We start from the raw sequence: 21,066 nt of genomic DNA on the forward strand, positions 1-21,066 counted from the left end.
TTGTATGCTAACTTTCTTGGCTCCTGGGTAATCAAAAGTCTCAACCTCAAAACATTTTCTTTTAAAGTATAGGGTCACATGGTAAAAAAGACATCCGGTGTGAATCAATCTATAGCTCTGCTGTTTGAGGTCACAGACTCAGAATGAGAAAATTTGGTTCAACAAAGACCTATAGTTAACAGGCAGCTAACCCTAACAGAACGGGGCATAGAGACTCGCTTTCAGTTTGATTTACCTATGCCCCATTCAGTTAGTGTTAGTTGTGGGTTTGCTATTTGGTCTACTGTATGTTGTATCAAATTTTCTGTTCTTTACCCTACGGACAGCACTTTACTCTTCCCTACTGACCTCAAACAGCAGAGCTAATTGTGAATTAATTGTGAACAAAGATCCAACTTTAGAATAGGGAACATATTTGGCATTACAAAGACTTAATTATTAGTTATTTGTACACTATTAGCACTTGTGGTTTAGTGTCTAGTTCAATTTGAATAGACCATCTTTGATAAGTATTATTAGGGGTGAATAACTGTTCTTGTGGTACTACCACCTTACAAGCCCCATACTGAGCCATGCATATTTAAGTCATAATTCATATGCAACAACTTACTTAATAACTATGAATAAGGGGTAATTAGGAGTTTACATAGGGGGAATTCTTAATTAAGAGTCTAGTAAGGGTAGAATAAGGTCTTGCAGAATAAGGTATTAATTAGTGACTTATAATGACTAACAAATGGCTAATATGCTACTAATACATATGTTAGTAAGCAGCTAACTAATGGTGAATATGTGTGTCTTAATATAAAGTGTTACCGATCTTTATGTACCTGAATGACGGCAAACATTTTGGGTGGAAATTGAAGGAATTGCAGGGTAGACTGAGTACAGTTGGGTCATTTGTACAATCGATACACCTTAAATACTGTCTTGCCTGTGTAGCAAGTCCAAATTGTGATTTTTGCAATGCACATGTCATGTGTATTAGTGTCCTATTCCATCATGGATAATTTGAAAGACAAAGGTACCTTTTTCAAAGTAAAATGTTCACTTCACAATGTACCTTCCACAGTGATGATGAACTAATTACCCTCATGTGACAATGTATTACCCTTATGTGTTAAAGGTAACTGGGATCATTACAAACATTATTTTGTGCCCTATAAACTGGCATATTTTCATGACATTGTGTCATGTAAGGCCACTGCAAAATCTAGAGAAATGTGCGAGGTGGTCAGCAGGTTACGGTTGAGACACACAATGTAGAGTTATTACTTGAACATTTCTACTGTTTGCCATATCTGTTCCTGTGTCAAATAATTTGTTCCTGTGCTATTGATTTTATCTTAACCTAATCAATATATGTTATTCACATTTCGCAAAGAACAGTAAGTTATACATCATTAAAAATTGATGTCTCAACTGCACTCCTTACAGGGTACAGTTGAGACAGTCGAGACAAAAAAATGCACCTGATGTTTATGAGCTAATTGTGTAAGAACAAACTACTTATGAGTATTATTGATTGATAATATCATAGTCTATAAGCTAAGGAAATTACATTTGGGATTTCATGAGGAAAATCCCTTCTTTTCAGTACCTTTTTTAGTGTGAAAGTGTCTCAACTGTACTCAGTCCCACCCCTAAGCAACACTTCATGTTCAAATCTGGGAGGATCTGGCAATAGCTTGTATATGTGTTTTTATAGTATAGTAGGCTTATATGGAAAGATTTCATGCTTAGACTAATATTTGTAGGAAGGAATTTCAAACTGGCTTATCATATGACTCTTAATAAGCTTAAGAGAAAGTTTCGTAAGGGATAATGGACGACACGGCGTTCGGTTCACAGAAATAAATGCACGTTTGAGGTGGTGAAACGGCCCCGACACGACAGCGAAGAAGTGCATCACTTCAAGCGCTTCATTGAAATAGAAAAGTGGAGGAGAAAACAGAGAAAATAATGTTTTCCCCAATGCCGTTGTTTAAGTCACATAAGCTTGTGAAAAGTCATAGAAAGGTTTTGAACTTTTGTCAGTGAAAATGGGTGGGAACCCAGTATAGAGAAAACATTAGTAACAGGTTCTAATGAGAAGGATGATGAGACACACAAGAGCTATAATGGTCAGAGCTGAGAAAAGGAAGAGGATGCCAGCAAAGACGGTGTTTTCCATTGGTAAATGCACAAGTTTAGCCTCTGCTGGGATCATGTTGGAAAGGGTTAGCATGTAGCCTAGTGTCCAGGCAATACTTGTGTTCTTCACCTGTAAGAATTTATACAATAATAGTTACGTGATGATGTTAAAGTGGAGAAAACTGCCAAAGAAGAGACAAAAAGAGAAAACAGTCAAATTACTCAGTAAAATTCACAAATTACCTGTCTTTCAAAGCTGATACCATTCCAGGACTCAGTATTAAATTTGTAGCCATCCACAAGGATTGTGTAGACATAGTTCGCTGAATAACAATAAGACTTAAGATGCTTTTCAGTGATGGTGTAGTTCTCCTTGAGCTAAGGGATTCCAAAACAATTCATTAAAGTGAGATTGAATAATTGCAGAATGAGATTCAGGAAGATCCTATCAGTTTGCTTCCATTAATCAGTAAACTTTATTAACTTATTATGACCGCTGTGCAGCGAAACGGTGGTCATATAGTAGGGTGACCAGACATCCCTGGTTTCAGGGGACAGTCCCCGTTTTTGGTTGCCTGTCCCCGGGCAAATACAAAAAAATGACCTACATGTATGTCCCCGTTTTTTGAAGATAAAGCTTTTATGTATTTCAATTAGATTGATAGTCAAGACTCCTAGATGCACCTCTCTCCCTCAGTGAACTCACTACTGCTCTAAACAAAATGACAAATAACAAATCCCCAGGACCAGACGAACTGCCAGCCGAATTTTACAGACACTTCTGGGACATATTATCACCACTATTCAGCAAAGTAGTTACAGAGATCAAAGATACCTCTACCATACCTACACATATGAACACTGCTGCTATGACAATACTACTCAAACCCAACCCAACCCGCAAGTTACCGGCCACTTTCACTAATCAATACTGATCTAAAAATGATCACCAAAGCCTTAGCAACTAGAATAGAAACAGTCAAGACTTATCCACCCAGACCAGACCGGCTTCATAAAAAACAGGCACACCACCGATAATGTTCGCAGACTATTTAACCTTATTAAGATACAGTATCACAACAAACCCAACAAAAAAACATCATCATGTCACTCGATGCAGAAAAGGCTTTTGACAAAGTAAACTAGTCCTTTTTACTCAACACTCTTAAGAAATTTGGGTTTGGAGAGTCGTTCATTCACTGGATTAAGATACACTCAGTAGTCGAGTTGTTAAAAAATGGCAGGGGGGATGGTGGATTTTAAAATGCACTTCTGGGTATTAGTCTTTTGCGGGGGGTATGGGGGTCCTCCCCCAGAATTTTTTTAATTTTTAAGATGCAATTTCCTGTATTCTAGTCCATTTATAGCGTGACCTGCTGGACATTGGCAAATCCTAAATTTCTTCCAATTCATGTACATTTTATGTGTCACTAACATGTTAGATCATGTCTACGTCGAGTTGCTAAAATTTATCCCAGTTCAGAGTAACATTATCACTTAAATATACTAAATATCTATCAGATCTGAATTAGTGAACTAGACATCAATTTTTAATGCATTCAACGATGACTTGTTATAATTACCAATCTAGCCAAGTTAAATGGAACCAACAAAAAAAGTTGAGACTTTTTGCTTTCACTCTGGAATTCTACCACCATACAGTAGCCTAGAACAGAAACTTTAACTGCCACACAACAGTGTTGGTGGGATACTTTGTAGCTCAGTCTCAGTCTTACGTTCTACCTTTAAAAATGAAAAACAAAAGCGTATTCTTTGTGCCTAGGCTACCTGCACAGCGGAATAATAATTCTAAAGACGAACAGATGCTCAGATGTTTGTCTCTTCAGCCACCTCGTGACATTGTCTATTTGCAGAACCGCACACTACAAAACTATTCGTGAGGATGCATTCATACATAACTCTCAATAAGATGACCTAAAAAGTTGGACAACATTGCGTTAGCTCTCCACGAGCCGCTACGGTTGCCTATCCTTTCCAATTACATTATGGCAAGTTTGTTCAGAAACAGCTGGAGTGAACACCTAGCTCTCGCTAGCGGGCTAGGTACCTTCACTTTAGCAAACAAGGGAGACAGGGCGTTTCCGGTTTGAGTATAAATGTACTCTTTCTAATTCAACTTTTTGTCCTCTTAATAAAGCCGACGTCCCTTAGATCAAACTTTGCTTGTCGCTTGGCCATGATGCTGCTGAATGAAATCACCTGTCGTGCGCATAGACAGTAACAGAAGGCTGCATGTTTCTATATGTCGCTGATTGCCGTGACACTGGGAGGAGCATGCCCCTCGTCCACAGTATTTTAGCCTCGATGTGACTGCGCAAAAGCTAAATGTTGAAAATGAAATAGTGGTGATATTTCCACATTCATTGAAAAATTACAGGGGATGGGGAGGGGGATGGCCGTTTCAGAGGGGGGATGATTTTGACCATATCAATTCCAAAGGGGGATGCCATCCCCCCTCATCCCCCCTCAACTCGACTACTGGATACACTTCACCTAGGGCCACTATTACCACTAATGGAATCACTTCACCAAGCTTCACACTGCGCCAGGGGACCAGACAAGGATGTCCACTCTCGCCTTCTCTTTTTGCCATCTTTATCGAACCTCTCGCAGCAGCAGTAAGACAAAACAGCCAAATCCAACGAATACAGGTCATGGACACACAACACAAAATAAGCCTTTATGCAGATGATTTACTACTCTACAAAATCCATATGTATCGCTTAAAGAAATCTTTAATATCATTAATCAGTTCTCAGCAATATCTCACTATTATACTGGAACAAATCAATCGTTTTGCCTCTCACTGAAAATGTTTGGAACTCTGCAACTCAGGATTCCTCCCTCCCCCTTCACACTGGCAATATGAAATATCTACTGTAGGTGTCAATATCTCCCCCAGGCCAGTCAGAACTTTCCAACCTCAATTACACTCCCCTCCTCAGCAAAATCGAGGACGACTATAAACGCTGGACAAAACTCCCACTTACACTCATCGGAAGAACTGCAGCTGTGAAAATGAAAACTCTACCACAAATCAACTACCTGTTCTCTATGATTCCCACTACACCCACAGATAATTGGTTTAGAACACTCAATTCACTAACAACAAAATTCTATTGGAACAATAAAATCCCAGAATCTCATTTACAACTTTGCAAAATAAAAAATCGCATGGTGGCCTCGAGGCACCAAATTTCCATCAATATTTCATTCCAAATCAATTACAGTATCTGATTAAATGGACCCACAAAGAAAATCATAATTACCCGTCGTTAGAATTGGAACAATATCAATGCAAATTTCAGTATCTGACCCTTTCTCCCACAGTCACTCAAAAAATCTAGCATCTATAAATCAAACACTATCTCAACAACTCTGACAGCCTGGTGGAAAACCAACCAAATCACTAAATCATCACTAGCACTGAATAAATTCACCCCACTTTGGCACAATCCATCTTTCACCCTACAAAACAAACCCTTTCACTTTGTCACATGGGAACAAAAGGGAATCACACACCTCTGTCATTTATTTCAGAATAACCATTTTATATCATTTAACACACTAATTCAAACATACGGGGTTGGGAGAGACCAATTTCTTCAATATCAACAACTCAAAGCAAGAATTAAAGAAAAAGCAAGTTTAAGTAATAATACGCTGCTACAGCCATCTCCGCTAATCAAAGAACTAACCCAAATGAAGGCGAGACACTACAGGTGAATAGGGTAAAATGTTTAACTAGCAGATATCACTATGAAACTTCCCCAGTTGATTACTTACATCAACATAAGAAAAAAATTGTATTACAAGTTTTTTGTAATTTAATGTTTGAATATGCAAATTAGACATTATCTCATTAAATATGCACTAATTTGCATATATTTTAAAATACATAATCTGAGTTTAGGATAAAGTCAGGTTCAAAATTATTTTTTCATTGTGTTAATATATTAGATGGGAGAACAATTACAGAGGGATTTATGGATATCTGTTGTCTTGTAAATCAGCATATAGCGTCAATAGCCTTGAAAAATCGTTTTTTGCCATGTTTATAAGCATAAAATGTCATATAAATCAGATTGGGAATAATATATCAACAAACCCCTCTGTAAAAGTCTTGTAAATATAGTTTGGTATAAGACTGGAAAGTTTGGCGCATGTAGCCTAAGTGCTTCAGAAGTGGAGATTATGTTCTCAGAGTGGGAGAAGAAACTCGTTTTGAGAAAACAGCCTTGAAACACAGCCAATGGGATACGTTCTAAGCCTAGACTTTCGCGATTGGTTGCTAATACAAAGGAATATCCATATTTGGGTTGCATAGCGTCATGCAGGAGAAACAGTGCTTTCCAACGGTGTCACACACAATATGATTTGGATCACGGTCGCGGTAGTAGGCTACATGACACTTTAGAATGGGAACTTTTGGTGAAATTAGGAGAAATATGTAGGCGCGAGTAGACAAAATGTCATGAAATAAACACCTAAATGTGCAAATCGGACTTTATTGTTGTATTAGGGTGGTAGAATACATGCTAAGGTAGCAAACTAGCACAAAATATCGAAATTGACCGGGGCTGAAAAAAACAATGTTTTCACCTGCCGTGTCTTGCCTTAACAACCATAAAAAACTGACCTCCAAATTGTATACAATCATATCTAACTTAAACAGCACAATAACACTCCCAACTATTAAGTGGGAAAATGATCTCAAACTCTCTCCCAACCCTGACTTATGGGAACAAGTATGCAAAAACACTTTCACCATGACAACTAACCCCAATTTACAGCTTATACAATATAAAGTCATCCACAGAACACACATCACTCAAACCATGACAACTAACCCCAATTTACAGCTTATACAATATAAAGTCATCCACAGAACACACATCACTCAAAGCAAGATGTTCAAAATGGGATTGGCCGACACCGAGATTTGTTCACAATGCACTTTAGGGAGCACAGATAACTACCTCCACGCCATTTGGCTACAGTATGTCAGCCGGTTCACTCCCTCTGGACAAAGGTCACTGAAACACTATCCACTATCCTGAGTTGCAGAATCCCAACTTCAGCACCACTTTGCCTTCTTGGCGATACCTCCAATACACACTTCACACCTAAATTCAAAAACCCTTTGCTGATTTCTCTAGCTGTAAAGGGATAATGTATAGAACGCCGGTCATTATCGGGAAATAATTCCCGACAGGATGAACAGAACCCGACGCGCAGCGGAACCCCATAATATATTCGTCCATAGACTTATAATGGGGCATAAAAAGGGTGATAACACACAAACAGCAGCTTATTGACCGGGTTGGCCACCCAGGTTGTGATCCTGGGACACCCTAGAAATTATTTTCGTATGACAACCTTTTACAGCAGCCCATGTCTGATTTCCCTAAAAAAGGGGGTTTTGCCCCCTGGGTATTTAAAGCTTTTAAACATACTTTAGTATTCAGAGGTACAAGTATTTTTCCTTTTCAATGCATTGAAATGTAATGTAATGTTTATTTGGTCATATACGGTGGTAGGCCTATCCTTTGGTCCATCATAGGACCTTTAGGTCCTTATAGCCAACAGAAACATCTTACCTATTTTCATAACTTTGCAACTGTTCAAATGGATCCAATAATATAATTTAAATCATTATTCATTTTCTGTTCTCAAATCTCACTGCCGAATACAAAGCCAGATAACTCAATTATGAATAGAATAGACTATTAATAATGTTGGCTATGTGCTATGTCACAAACATTATTATAGGCTATAATACAGCTGGGTCATATCATGCCCATATTTCTTTCCATACAAGTGTTCATGAGCTGAGCAAAAGAGAGTCAAGTCATGGTGGCTGGTTGGGCAGGCAGCTCACTGCTCTGGGTTGTGTGATTCACCTCACTGTGTGTTCACTGTGTGCTGTGTGTTCACTAATTTGGTTAAATTGGGTTAAATGCAGAGAACTGAATTTCCCTCACGGGATCAAAATATTCTATTCTATTCTATTCTATTCTATGTTGTGAATATCTAAAGGTAAGTCTAATTTCATTCCAATTTTGCCATCATCATGGAGGATAGAATAGCCTGGTTAACACCAGACCCCTTCTCAAATCTCGTCATACATGCAGTAGGCTACATAGAGGATGTTCTGATAAAGAATCTCCACCATCATTACCAGAGCCTAATTACAGTGCATGAAAATGCACTGTACTGTTCTTCCTAGGCTTCAACTTCTTATTATTACAGTGCATGAAAATGCACTGTACTGTTATTCCAAGTCTTCTTATTATTATTACAGTGCATGAAAATGCACTGTACTGTTCTTCCTAGGCTTCAACTTCAACTTTTTATTATTCTTCTTCTAACGCACGCAATTCAGCTTGAACCGTTTAACGTAGAAACTTCATTCAAACTATGTTGCGTAGGTCTTACTTACCCGATGTGTGCTTTGTATTTTTCAACTTTGTAACTTTTATACTTTTTAAACTATTAGTTAAAAACTATTACAATTTCCCCCATAGACTTAACATTGCTCATTATGACATCACGGCAGCAATTAGAATCTTACACCAGGTGGCCGGCCACCTGGGCACCAACTGTCAGTTTCTCTGGCTTTAAGCATACAGTCTCTTAGAAGACTACATATCCTGTTAACTGTTTCCTCTGTCCACAACTGTTTCAAAATAAAAGTCCTCACTGCAATAATACACTATTAAATCATTTAACCATTGAAACTACTCAACTATTGAACTGTTCAACCATTCCAACTGTCAGTTATCATCCACTATGCCTCCAGTCAACTACATGAAACCTCCATGTACCTAGCAACCAACATAGCAACCATTCAAATTAAGTGTTTATCACCGTTTCCATAGCAACCAACATGATTATACCGCAGTAACTTCTTGTTTCCTGATAGTGGCCACCATGGATACCCTAGCAACAAATGTTTCAAAATAAAAGTCCTCACTAGCAAGTTAGCTAGTTAGCATGGTTAGCATAGTTAGCATTGTTAGCATAGTTAGCATTTTTAGCATAACTGCAAAAAATCATCAACTAAGTTAACTAATCAACCTGGTTAGCATTGTTAGCAAATTTAGCATTGTTAGCATAGTTAGCATTTTTAGCATTACTGCTAGAAATCATTGGTTAAGTTAGCTAATCAACCTGGTTAGCATTGTTAGTAAAGTAAGCATTGCTAGCATAATTAGTTATTTTTAGCGTAACTGTTAGAAATCATCAGCTAAGTTAGCTAATCAACATTTTAACATGAATAGAAATCATTAGTTAAGTTAGAACTGGAATGTTTCATCTTTAAACTGTCTACCTTCACACTATCAACTCTCTGTAAACTATGCAACCACCATGTTTACCCTAGCTACACCTTAGTAACCATATCTACATTATCTATCTATTTTTGCATTTTCATGCACTGGTAATTCCTTGGAATTGCATTTCTAGTTATTATTAAACTTCTTCTTCTAACGCAGCCAATTCAGCTTCAACCGTTTAACGTAGAAACTTCATTCAAACGTTGTTGCGTAGGTCTTGCTTATGCCATGCCTGCTTTATATTTTTCAACTTTGTAACTTTTATACTTTTTAAACTATTAGTTAAAAACTATTACAATTTCCCCCATAGACTTAACATTGCTCATTATGACATCACGGCAGCAATTAGAATCTTAGGCCAGGTGGCCGGCCACCTGGGCACCAACTGTCAGTTTCTCTGGCTTTAAGCATACAGTCTCTCAGAAGACTACATATCCTGTTAACTGTTTCCTCTGTCCACAACTGTTTCAAAATAAAAGTCCTCACCGCAATAATACACTATTAAATCATTTAACCATTGAAACTACTCAACTATTGAACTGTTCAACCATTCCAACTGTCAGTTATCATCCACTATACCTCCAGTCAACTACATGAAACCTCCATGTACCTAGCAACCAACATAGCAACCATTAAAATTAAGCGTTTATGACCGTTTCCATAGCAACCAACATGATTATACTGCAGTAACTTCTTGTTTCCTGATAGTGGCCACCATGGATACCCTAGCAACAAATGTTTCAAAATTAAAGTCCTCACTAGCAAGTTAGCTAGTTAGCATGGTTAGCATAGTAGGCATTGTTAGCATAGTTAGCATTTTTAGCATAACTGCAAAAAATCATCAAATAAGTTAGCTAATCAACCTGGTTAGCATTGTTAGCAAATTTAGCATTGTTAGCATAGTTAGCATTTTTAGCATTGCTGTTAGAAATCATTGGTTAAGTTAGCTAATCAACCTGGTTAGCATTGTTAGTAAAGTTAGCATTGCTAGCATTATTAACATTTTTAGCGTAACTGCTAGAAATCATTAGCTAAGTTAGCTAATCAACATTTTAACATGAATAGAAATCATTAGTTAAGTTAGAACTGGAATGTTTCATCTTTAAACAGTCTACCTTCACACTATCAACTCTCTGTAAACTATGCAACCACCATGTTTACCCTAGCTACACCTTAGTAACCATATCTACATTATCTATCTATTTCTGCATTTTCATGCACTGGTAATTCCTTGGAATTGCATTTCTAGTTCTTCTTCTAACGCACGCAATTCAGCATCAACCGCTTAACATAAAAACTCCATTCAAACTATGTCGCGTAGGTCTTACTAACGCGATGTGTGCTTTGTATTTTTCAACTTTGTAACTTTTATACTTTTTAAACTATTAGTTAAAAACTATTACAATTTCCCCCATAGACTTAACATTGCTCATTATGACATCACGGCAGCAATTAGAATCTTACGCCAGGTGGCCGGCCACCTGGGCACCAACTGTCAGTTTCTCTGACTTTAAGCATACAGTCTCTTAGAAGACTACATATCCTGTTAACTGTTTCCTCTGTCCACAACTGTTTCAAAATAAAAGTACTCACTGCAATAATACACTATTAAATCATTTAACCATTGAAACTACTCAACTATTGAACTGTTCAACCATTCCAACTGTCAGTTATCATCCACTATGCCTCCAGTCAACTACATGAAACCTCCATGTACCTAGCAACCAACATAGCAACCATTAAAATTAAGTGTTTATGACCGTTTCCATAGCAACCAACATGATTATACTACTGTAACTTCTTGTTTCCTGATAGTGGCCACCATGGATACCCTAGCAACAAATGTTTCAAAATAAAAGTCCTCACTAGCAAGTTAGCTAGTTAGCATGGTTAGCATAGTTAGCATAGTTAGCATAACTGCAAAAAATCATCAACTAAGTTAGCTAATCAACCTGGTTAGCATTGTTAGCAAATTTAGCATAGTTAGCATTTTTAGCATTACTGCTAGAAATCATCGGTTAAGTTAGGTAATCAACCTGGTTAGCATTGTAAGTAAAGTTAGCATTGCTGGCATAATTAGCATTTTTAACGTAACTGCTAGAAATCATTAGCTAAGTTAGCTAATCAACATTTTAACATGAATAGAAATCATTAGTTAAGTTAGAACTGGAATGTTTCATCTTTAAACTGTCTACCTTCACACTATCAACTCTCTGTAAACTATGCAACCACCATGTTTATCCTAGCTACACCTTAGTAACCATATCTACATTATCTATCTATTTTTGCATTTTCATGCACTGGTAATTCCTTGGAATTGCATTTCTAGTTGTTCCATTGTTAGGTTTGTTCCATTGTTACTGTAATCTCAGCTTCGCTGAAAATGAGGACTACTTTCAGCAAAACAATGAATGAATGAATGAATGAATGAATGAATGAATGAATGAATGAATTTTATTGACACCTGATATGATCCTTTCAGTTCGTCCATACATCTCTCTCTGTCTCTGTAACTCTGTATTCCATCCCAGATTGGTGTAAAGCATACTTACTTTGGCCCAGTCCATGGAGCAGAATGACCACAGTGTGGAGTTGAACGTCTCAAGGGTAGGTGCTCCAACCAGCCTCAGGGCCCAGGCAGTGTAGTAGAATCCTGCATAGGCCTGGAGCCAAAACCGCACATGGTGAGGAAATATCACGGAGCATATAAAAAGTATACATAATATGGTTATGCTATTTGGTTATGGTTATGCTATTTGGCAGATGCCTTGATCCAAAGCGACATACTAATTAAAAAAAAACAATACAATAATTAATTTAACAGTGAACAATTTCAAAAAGTCAGTCAGACTACAGTAGGAAGAATAGCAATGTAAACAATAAACAATATCAATTCAAGCAAACCTATGAAAATAAGGAATGAATATATAGAACAGAAAATAAACAATAAAGGCATTCAATCAATCATATAATAACAATAACTATGGCATGTTAAAGAGGAACTATGCAGGTTTGGTGATTTATTAGCTGTTTTTGCTTTCGCTTTTTGTTTTTGCTCGTTTTGCACTTGTAGGTTTCTCTGCAGAGTTTCCCCTACAGCTTTAGCGTGTATATTTTACAACACTCCTCAAACGGTCAGTCTGCCTTTTCATGAGCATGATCGTGAGTCTGGAGACATTCTACCCAGCTGGTGGCACAAACTTGCAAGCGTGTTTTTTCCACTCACAGGCGCAAGGTGTAAGCGAAACAGCCGTCATTCAACCCAAAATAAGTCAAATGACCATTCCAATGACTCTGAAGCTGATCAGTTAAGGCAAATTAAGCTAAAAAACTTGCATAGTTCACCTTTAAGGAGAATGTCAATTTAATCAATGGCCTAATGAAAACAAAACAGCACTATATTATTCAAACCAATATATACTGTATATTTATACATAAATTAATTGAGATAGCAGTACCATGAACTGTCCTGACACTGGTGGCTGAAAGACTCCATTGAATGAGCAATTCTGGGAACCATCACAGGAACTGAGGTCAAATATCTGTCTCACAGTTTTTCTACACTCAGCTGCATCTCCTCCTCCGAACATGGTGATGTTCCGCTCTGGGGAGTAGTTGGCTATTCGCAAGTCCTTAGTGCACTCACTGCCAAAAATGAACTCTTCTGTCATTGTTATATTGAATCCAACAGGATAGCAGGGATTCTGGACATTGTTGAGGTCAGTAGAACCCTAAAGAACAGATCATAGAATCTGTAGATATAAATGCTACACACAAAAAGAATGTATACAGTATATCAAGGGAAACATTCTGTTCAATTATGGTCAAATGTAATTCTGAATCTGAAATATGTGAGCATGACCATCCATGAGCAGTAAACTTCAACTAGAATTTTAATTTGAAAATGGATGAAGAGTTTTGATCCATAGCCTGAAATGTATACATCCTTCATCTTTTGATAATTTTGATCACAAAACTTAGTGTCTTAGACGTACTTTATTTGATACTATACTTGATTCAAGTGCCATGCGATTATAAATGTTCTGGTATCATTAGAACTACATTAGCATATTAACAGAATGTGTAATCTATAACTGCTCTCATAGGCAAACATGTTCTACACAGTTAGCCTATTTACTTTCACTATTGTGCAATGACTGAATAAAAATCCTAATGCTATTTATCTTACAGAAAAGTTGTTGGAACTGCTTATTAAGGGCTGCTTACAGTACATCTCGTAACAGTGCATCTTCAGCTGTGCTTTACATGCGCCTTTCGCTATAGACCAAGTTTTTCTTGGTCAGGCATGATGATTTTTGGAGGGTGTACGATAGCGATTTTTGGAACATGCATCAGACCACACCTTCTGCCACACCCATGGGCGCAAGGTTTAATAAAATTGAAGCATGTGACACAAAATTTGCCACTGACTGAGTGTAAGATACAAATAAGTTTTGTGTTGTGATAAGAAAAAGCTTTGCGCTGCATTTCTGATTATCAAAATAAAGCCCATCATAGTTTTGTTCAGTTATGGAGAGAATGCATTATTAGGATCCAACAACTGTGCTAGTGCTGACAAGGCTAAAATTCAAGAACATGAAATGCAATTTATAACTAAATACTGTACATCACAGCATTGCAGAAGACAGTGCATGACAAATAATACATTCAAATGTTAACAATACCCTTGAATAGCCAGTACCTGGACGAGTTTTGCAAGCACAGTTTTTTCCGCTTCATTTTTCCCAAAGCACAAGAAACTGTGAGTATACACGGTGTAGTCATAACCGTAAAGAGTGACCTTTGTCAGGCCCTCCCCTCTGGCGTCATCAGTTGTTGCAAATGCTATTTGGGTGGATGCTCCTCCTAAGTCGAGGGAGCCAACTGTTTTAGCTCCACGGGGGCGCACCCAGGTGTTCCACAGGTCCTTCTACAGGCACACAAAACATTATTATAGATTTAGTCACATATTTATTGGTTATGTATACATTAGTAAGATTGAATTGAGTAAAAATTCATATCTAGACTTCTAGGTAATGGTGTCCCTTGAACAGAATCTTAAAGACAAACCTCCAGAAAGTTATTCATTAAATAGTTCACCGTTATCCAGCCATACAATCCTTCTTCTTCTCCAGAAATAATAGAAGCATTTTGGAATTGAAATGGCAGTGATTGCAGGTAATTCCTCATATCCTGCAATATTGTATTTGAAGCGGTTTCATTCTGTAACCTACAGAGGGATTAGAAATCAATTCTTGGATTCATGATGCAACTTTCAGAAACTGAATTTTAGTTCAATTAGGAAATTCAAATTTAAAGAAAAACGACACTATACAATTATTTTACTTTAACATCTTCTCCAAACTTATTTTTAAAGTAAACTTATTTTGATTGACACTTACTGTACTTATAGTAGGAATAATGGTGTCTGTTTGCTAGGCTACTGCTTGCCCAGAATGTCTGGTATCACACAATGCAACTTTGGTGTATTGTGTATAGGAACCTGACCCTTTTTGTTACTTTTGGACATACTGGCTAACCCTTAAAGGAACACTTCACCGTTTTTTTTATATTAAACTACGTTATTCCCTTAACTAAGACGAGTTGATACATACCTCTCACGTTTCAATGCGTGCACTCACTGGCTCTGGCGCGCGGCGCAACTTTGATAGCACTTAGCTAGCCCAATGCATTCATTAGGATCCAAACAGAGATGAAGTTAGAAGCGACCAAACACCTCCATGTTTTCCCTATTAAAATACAGTTACACATGTAGTCACACGACCAAGTATGGTGAGACAAAATAAAACGTGGTGCATTTCTAAGCAGGCAAAAGGGATAACTATATTGTGTGGCGGAATAACATTGGGAGCCCTTAGACTCTGCGCAGTAATATCCTCACTCCAAAGTGAAACTGAAAGTGCAAAATTGAGGATATTACTGCGCCACACAATATACTGTAGTTACCCCTCTTATCTGCTTACAAATGCACCACGTTTTATTTTGTCTCACCATACTTGGTTGTGTGACTACTCGTGTAACTGTAGCTTAATAGGGAAAACATGGAGGTGTTTGGTCGCTTCTAACTTCATCTCTGTTTGGATCGTAATGAATGCACTTAGTTATGCTGCTTTAGCATAGTGCTGTCATGGACTTCTCATGTGTCATGCCGTACAACTCTTCTTCTCCCCTCTCCCTCTATCTCTCTCAATTCTCCCTCCTTCCCTCTCTCCCTCTGCCTTTTCCCTCTATAGTATAATCATTTATATCCCCATTGATATAATTATTAATACCAACCATCATGACTTATAGTAATACTAACCCACTTTATTTCTCTTCCCTTTCCCCTATACCTCACCTATGAGGTAAACCATTACCAGTCATCAGCCATCTTTGTGCCTGGCCCTCATCACACCTGAAGTCTCATCCCCCTGAGTGCCATTGCCATCGTCATCCCTATGACTGCCATACCATCGCCTGCTATGGTTCCCTGCCCGGATCCCTGGCCCACGCATCCTAGCGACCCATTACATTCCGAAATTACTAATGGATTACTAATGGACTATTTATTCCCTATACTGGACTGTTTGAGCCTTCTGATACTACAAATGACTTAACTCTACTGTAACTGACCCTAGGCAGATGGGTTGGGCCCTTGATACTGTATGTATCTCCAATTCTAGGGAGTTTTTCCTTGCCCCTGTTACTCATGGGCTCTCTGTGAATGTGTAACACTAGGGTGACCACCTGTCCCGCTTTACGTTGTACTGTACAGCAATTTTACCCTTTGTCCCGCCTCACGCAAATTGAGCATCTGTCCCGCTTTTTCGTTCGACCCTGGCCTGGAAAATAAATACACAGATACGCCCATAGGCGTAGTGTTAACTTATGTCCAATAGTTCAAAGGAGAGCAATAAAATCGGTAGTCGATAGGCTGAGTCGTACGTCAATCAAACTGTTGCCTGGTGCACGACGCCTCCGCAACGTTGTCAAAGATCTCAAATTGGAGAGCGCGCTCTTCGGTCAGGTTAAGCAGCCATGGCCAGTGTGGCCACGAGAAAAAGAAGATGCACTTTTAGCGAATGGACCGCAACATATACTCTTGGCAAAGACCTGTAGACGGCGAAGCAGTGAGGGCATTTTGCATTTGCGTTTTTCTCTGGGGCATGGTGGAATACGATGTGAAGCGACATGGTGCAAGTGAGTCCTACAAAACTAGAAAAACACTCCGAGAGCGCAGACCTAAGCCAAGCGAAAACACAGCTGCCTCCTATTTAATCATTTGTTCCGTGGGTCATTTCAGACCTTTCCTGAAAATTCCATCCATAACTTTTTGAGTTAGCTATCTGGCGAACCAACAGACAGACAGACAAACAAACAGACAAACAAGCCCCGATGAAAATAGCCTCCTTGGCGGATAATAAAAAGCACATCAAAGAAACAGGCAAATCAGAAACTATTCTGGTTTACCTATTTGCACTGAAATAGTTCAACTTTCTATGCAAGCCTTAACATTTTGCACTGTATAGACTAGGCCTTATATTTTGGTGAACTTAGGCTAGGTGGGTCTAATATTTTTTTGTGTGTTGTATTTTAAGGTGAATTTGATTCACTTAGTGCATTCTTTCAGCTGCATAATGCCTGGTCCCTTGGACAGCTGACCATTTTGATAGTCCCAATAAAGATGAGATGTTGCCAAATTAATGTTTTGTCTTTTAGCCTAGGTAGTGTCTTAAATCTTATGTCGGTATTAAAAAAAATGTTGCTTAGTAAATTAGATCTGGCAATATATCTTAAGTTTAAAGTTATTACGTCTGTCCCACATTGTCCCTCTTTACCATGCTACTTGTCCCACATTTTGTCTGACTGGAGGTGGTCACCCTAAACACTCTGTAAAGCGCCATGAGACATGTGTAATGTTTTGGCGCTCTATAAGTAAAATTAAATTGAAATTGAATTGAATTGAATTACCCTCTACAGTGAATAAGGATTCTAAAGGTGCACCCAATACTTGGAATACTACAGCACTACACAGTACTGCAGTACAGTACACTACAGCTCAATGAAAATGTAGCCGTTTACACATTCAACAGAATTCTACCGCATTACCCAGGTACTTCTTGTTGTGGTATCAGCTGGAACCATTAGGCCTACATTACATTACCAGAACACTTAAAAAAATGTTTTAAAATTTCCTGTATTGTAAGAAAGCACGAGAAATAAATGTATACTGTCCCTTTAACATTGCTAAAGCAAAATAATAAGGTGGCGGCCTTAGACTTTTGCAAGGTACTGTGCGTTCTATTTCAATAAAACACATTTATCCACTAGGTGCTCTCTCTTGAGAGAATTATATGGCTCTATGTTCATTCCAGCAGAAGGTTTTCTTTCAGCTAAAATCACATTTAAAACAAACCTAGTGTTTGTAAGTGCAGTAATGCCAGACTAATCAATATGAAATGGGATTTACAGGCATCTCATCAGCCAATTTCCTGCTTGTTAATATAGCGTTATTGTTCAGAGAGAGAGGGGATAGCAAATTAAGCCCCACTTAAAAGCATTAGTAGTATTCACATCATGCTGACAGACATACTGTAACAGTCTCATTCCAGCTGTGGCTCCAAGGAACATGGAAGTGGAGTTGTGCTCGGAAGCTGGGATGTGTTTTTCAACTTCTACCATGCAGCTCTTGAAATGTTTCCATGTTTCTTCATCCTGATTTGAATTACGACCCAGATCAGAGATGCCTGGACCTGGATGGTGTAAAATTAAAAGAGAGAGAAAGAGAGAAAGAATCATTGTTATATATATGCGGTACACATATATACATATATATATAGGCCTATATGTATATGTGTATGTTCAGTTCAATACAATTGTTTATATTGCATTCAAACCTGCAGAAGGGATTTAAATAATTTCAATGCCATTTGGCAGATCCAAAACTGCTATTTCCGGTTAAATTTGAAACTCCAGTTTATTTCAAATAAGCAAGTCTAAATGGTAAACAACATAATATTCATCCAGTGTACCAAATAATACTTAATAACGATGCAATATCCATCCACTGTTGAACACATAGGCTATATCGATTTTACCTTTAACATTGCATTTGAGAGTTTCTTTAATGATCCCAGTATTATTCTCCTTCTCTGCCGGCCATTCGTATACATACACAGTAGTGCGGGAGGAGCCACAGTCTAAGACAATCCCATGCTGCACAAAGAAAAGTGATATAAACATGTGACATTGCATTTACATTTATGCATTCTTGCATTCTCATGATAACCACAGAAACACTGGAAAAATATGAAAACTGACCACCTTTGCTTTGTGGGTTTGAAGTTTCAACATACCGGGATGTATTATTATTAATGACTTGGACAATTCTTCTCACCTAACCAGCAGTCCAATAGTGTTGATGAAACTCAAGCAAGCAAAATTCAACTTGAAATTGAGTCACCGGATTATTGTTGGACCATAATATGGAATGGATCACAGTGGGACACATTGACATTTTTCCTGTCTGAACAACACATTCAGAAAGCGCCTTCATTGTGAGGACCTCTATGCCCTGCCATTAACTAACTCTTCCTCAGTAGAAAATCATAGCTTCAACAATGCACAAATATGACCTTTGATCCGGTCAGTTTGCCTCAGGCATCAGCAATTATGTTAACATTCTTTCCATGGCATACATTCACAATGACACTATAGAAGCACTATCTCTAAATAGAGTTGACGGGTGAGGATGCTTTTCTCTAAAGAGCATTTGGAATTTCTGATCCATTCTCACCCAGTATGTTCCCCAACAGGCGTGGCAGTGCATCTGGTGCATCAGTGATCACGCAACTGCTTAATTTATCTGATAGACAACTCTTTTGTTGGTGCATTAGGTCTGTCCGTTGCAAGAAACTTTTAGATACCACACAGCAATGGTGAGTCCTACTCAATTAAATCCATTATAGTGAATTTCTGAAAAGACTAGATCCATCTCCTCCAAAATGTATCTTTTATGCTGATCTAATTGTGATTGTGTGCCACATTATATCAATTACTGACATACCTTTGATCCTGGAGACAAATAAGTTATCTTGTATGTCTGGATTATAGCAATGGCAATGATTACTCCTACACTTGACAGGAGAAGAAATGAAGCTAAGGTTGCCACCAGTTTTGATGCCATTATCTGTGAACAGGCAAAAACATAAAAGAGTGAACTGTGTTTTTTGTACATAACTGCAGTAGATCAAAATATAAGCACCCTTGACACATTTTAACGTGATCTAACAATCAATAATTATGTTTGAGTGCAAACACCATTAAAAGCACTGATGATTATTGACAATTGGTTTGTGCGTTTGTTTGTTCTGGTACTCTGTGTGTTCAGTTCAAACATTACGCTACTGTGAGTAAAACTGTGTAAATCAATGGAGTCTTTCATATTTACTAAGACATCATAAGTATACATCACATACATTATGAACATTTATGTTTGGTGATATAGCTTTCCTTTGAATGAATGGAACACATTTGTTGTATCTGATTCTCCTAACTGTGTAGCTGACTTTGTGTATATTATTGACACGGTAAAGACACTTTCTGAAGTCAGGCCTGTGTACACCCTTAATACATTGCAATCAAAAATATAGTCCTTAAAATATTACATAAAACCTGTTATGCTGTCAAGTGTCATTTACATTCGCAAGAGCCACCTCATGTGTATCCATGAAGCATCTCTAACCCTGGCTACAGATGCATATTTCTTCTCCTTTTATTCAAACCTCTTCTTGTATAGATTGTCATTTCTCCCCAGTATCTTCATAAAAACACATCCATTGTTCGACTATAAATGACTATCACAGTTCGCCTATGCACAAACTCACACATACATTCTTTAGGGTGCTGTTGCAGGCACTTGTTATACAATGATTTCTACCTACCTTTTCGTGTAAAACCAGTTGTTGAGAGGTTGGAGAATGCAGCTTCAGTTAAAAAGCCTGCCTGGACTTGAGCTTGCATCTGTAGCTCTAACTGCATTCTATCTTTTGCTCTAGCAGACTACATCATTCCATTTAAACTCCTCCCACAGAAGTAAGCTCTTCCCACTTAGAGCCATTCGAAGGTATGTGATCACTTAAGCAAAGATCTTTGGTGAGGTTTCCTGTTTTACAAAATATGAATCACAAAGACTGATGTTCAGATATTGGTGGCTCATTGTTTTACAGTGTTAGCAGGATGTGGTGACAGTGGCTAGAAATCTGAATCCTAACGGGGCACTTTTCATCAATTCAAGAATGAACTCTGTGGTTTTCAGTGACCTGTCATAAAAGGCTTGATGGGAAAAACAAAGAGCAATGCACCTACAGCCATTATCAGCTGTGATCAGCTTCACTTTCACAGTATTACTACTGACTAGTTATTAGGCCGTTTAGATGACAGGGACATTTAATGTTTGAATTCCATGTGGTAATGTTCGAATTTGTGATTTGTAATGTAATTTTCCCCCAATATGTACTTGTAAATGTACTCTATTACTCTAAATGACTAAATCATTTTGGCCATGTACTGTACA

The 21,066-nt window shown here is 38.0% G+C and overlaps 1 protein-coding gene across 1 annotated transcript; it reads right to left on the reverse strand.

Moving 5' to 3' along the window:
- Positions 1-761: 761 nt before the first annotated feature.
- Positions 762-20,512, reverse strand: entpd3 (ectonucleoside triphosphate diphosphohydrolase 3). Its single transcript, XM_062537865.1, has 10 exons — positions 20,435-20,512; positions 19,558-19,680; positions 18,590-18,707; positions 18,085-18,244; positions 14,562-14,721; positions 14,194-14,421; positions 12,950-13,222; positions 12,044-12,154; positions 2,377-2,511; positions 762-2,263 (listed from the first exon to the last, which is right to left on the reverse strand). Exons 2-10 carry the CDS (start codon positions 19,675-19,677, stop codon positions 2,072-2,074), a joined length of 1,497 nt encoding a protein of 498 aa, XP_062393849.1. The 5' UTR covers positions 19,678-19,680; positions 20,435-20,512; the 3' UTR covers positions 762-2,071.
- Positions 20,513-21,066: the final 554 nt, after the last annotated feature.

The sequence above is a fragment of the Sardina pilchardus genome, chromosome 6, assembly GCF_963854185.1.
Source record: "Sardina pilchardus chromosome 6, fSarPil1.1, whole genome shotgun sequence".
NCBI lineage: Eukaryota > Metazoa > Chordata > Actinopteri > Clupeiformes > Clupeidae > Sardina > Sardina pilchardus.

Excerpts from the sequence above, each read along its gene's own strand:
- entpd3 (XM_062537865.1), bottom strand. The coding sequence starts at position 19,677 with ATGGCATCAAAACTGGTGGCAACCTTAGCTTCATTTCTTCTCCTGTCA. Across the intron at positions 18,245-18,589 it reads TCTCAAATGCAATGTTAAAG|GTCCAGGCATCTCTGATCTG; the intron begins GTAAAATCGATA and ends TACACCATCCAG. Across the intron at positions 2,264-2,376 it reads GTATCAGCTTTGAAAGACAG|GTGAAGAACACAAGTATTGC; the intron begins GTAATTTGTGAA and ends AAATTCTTACAG.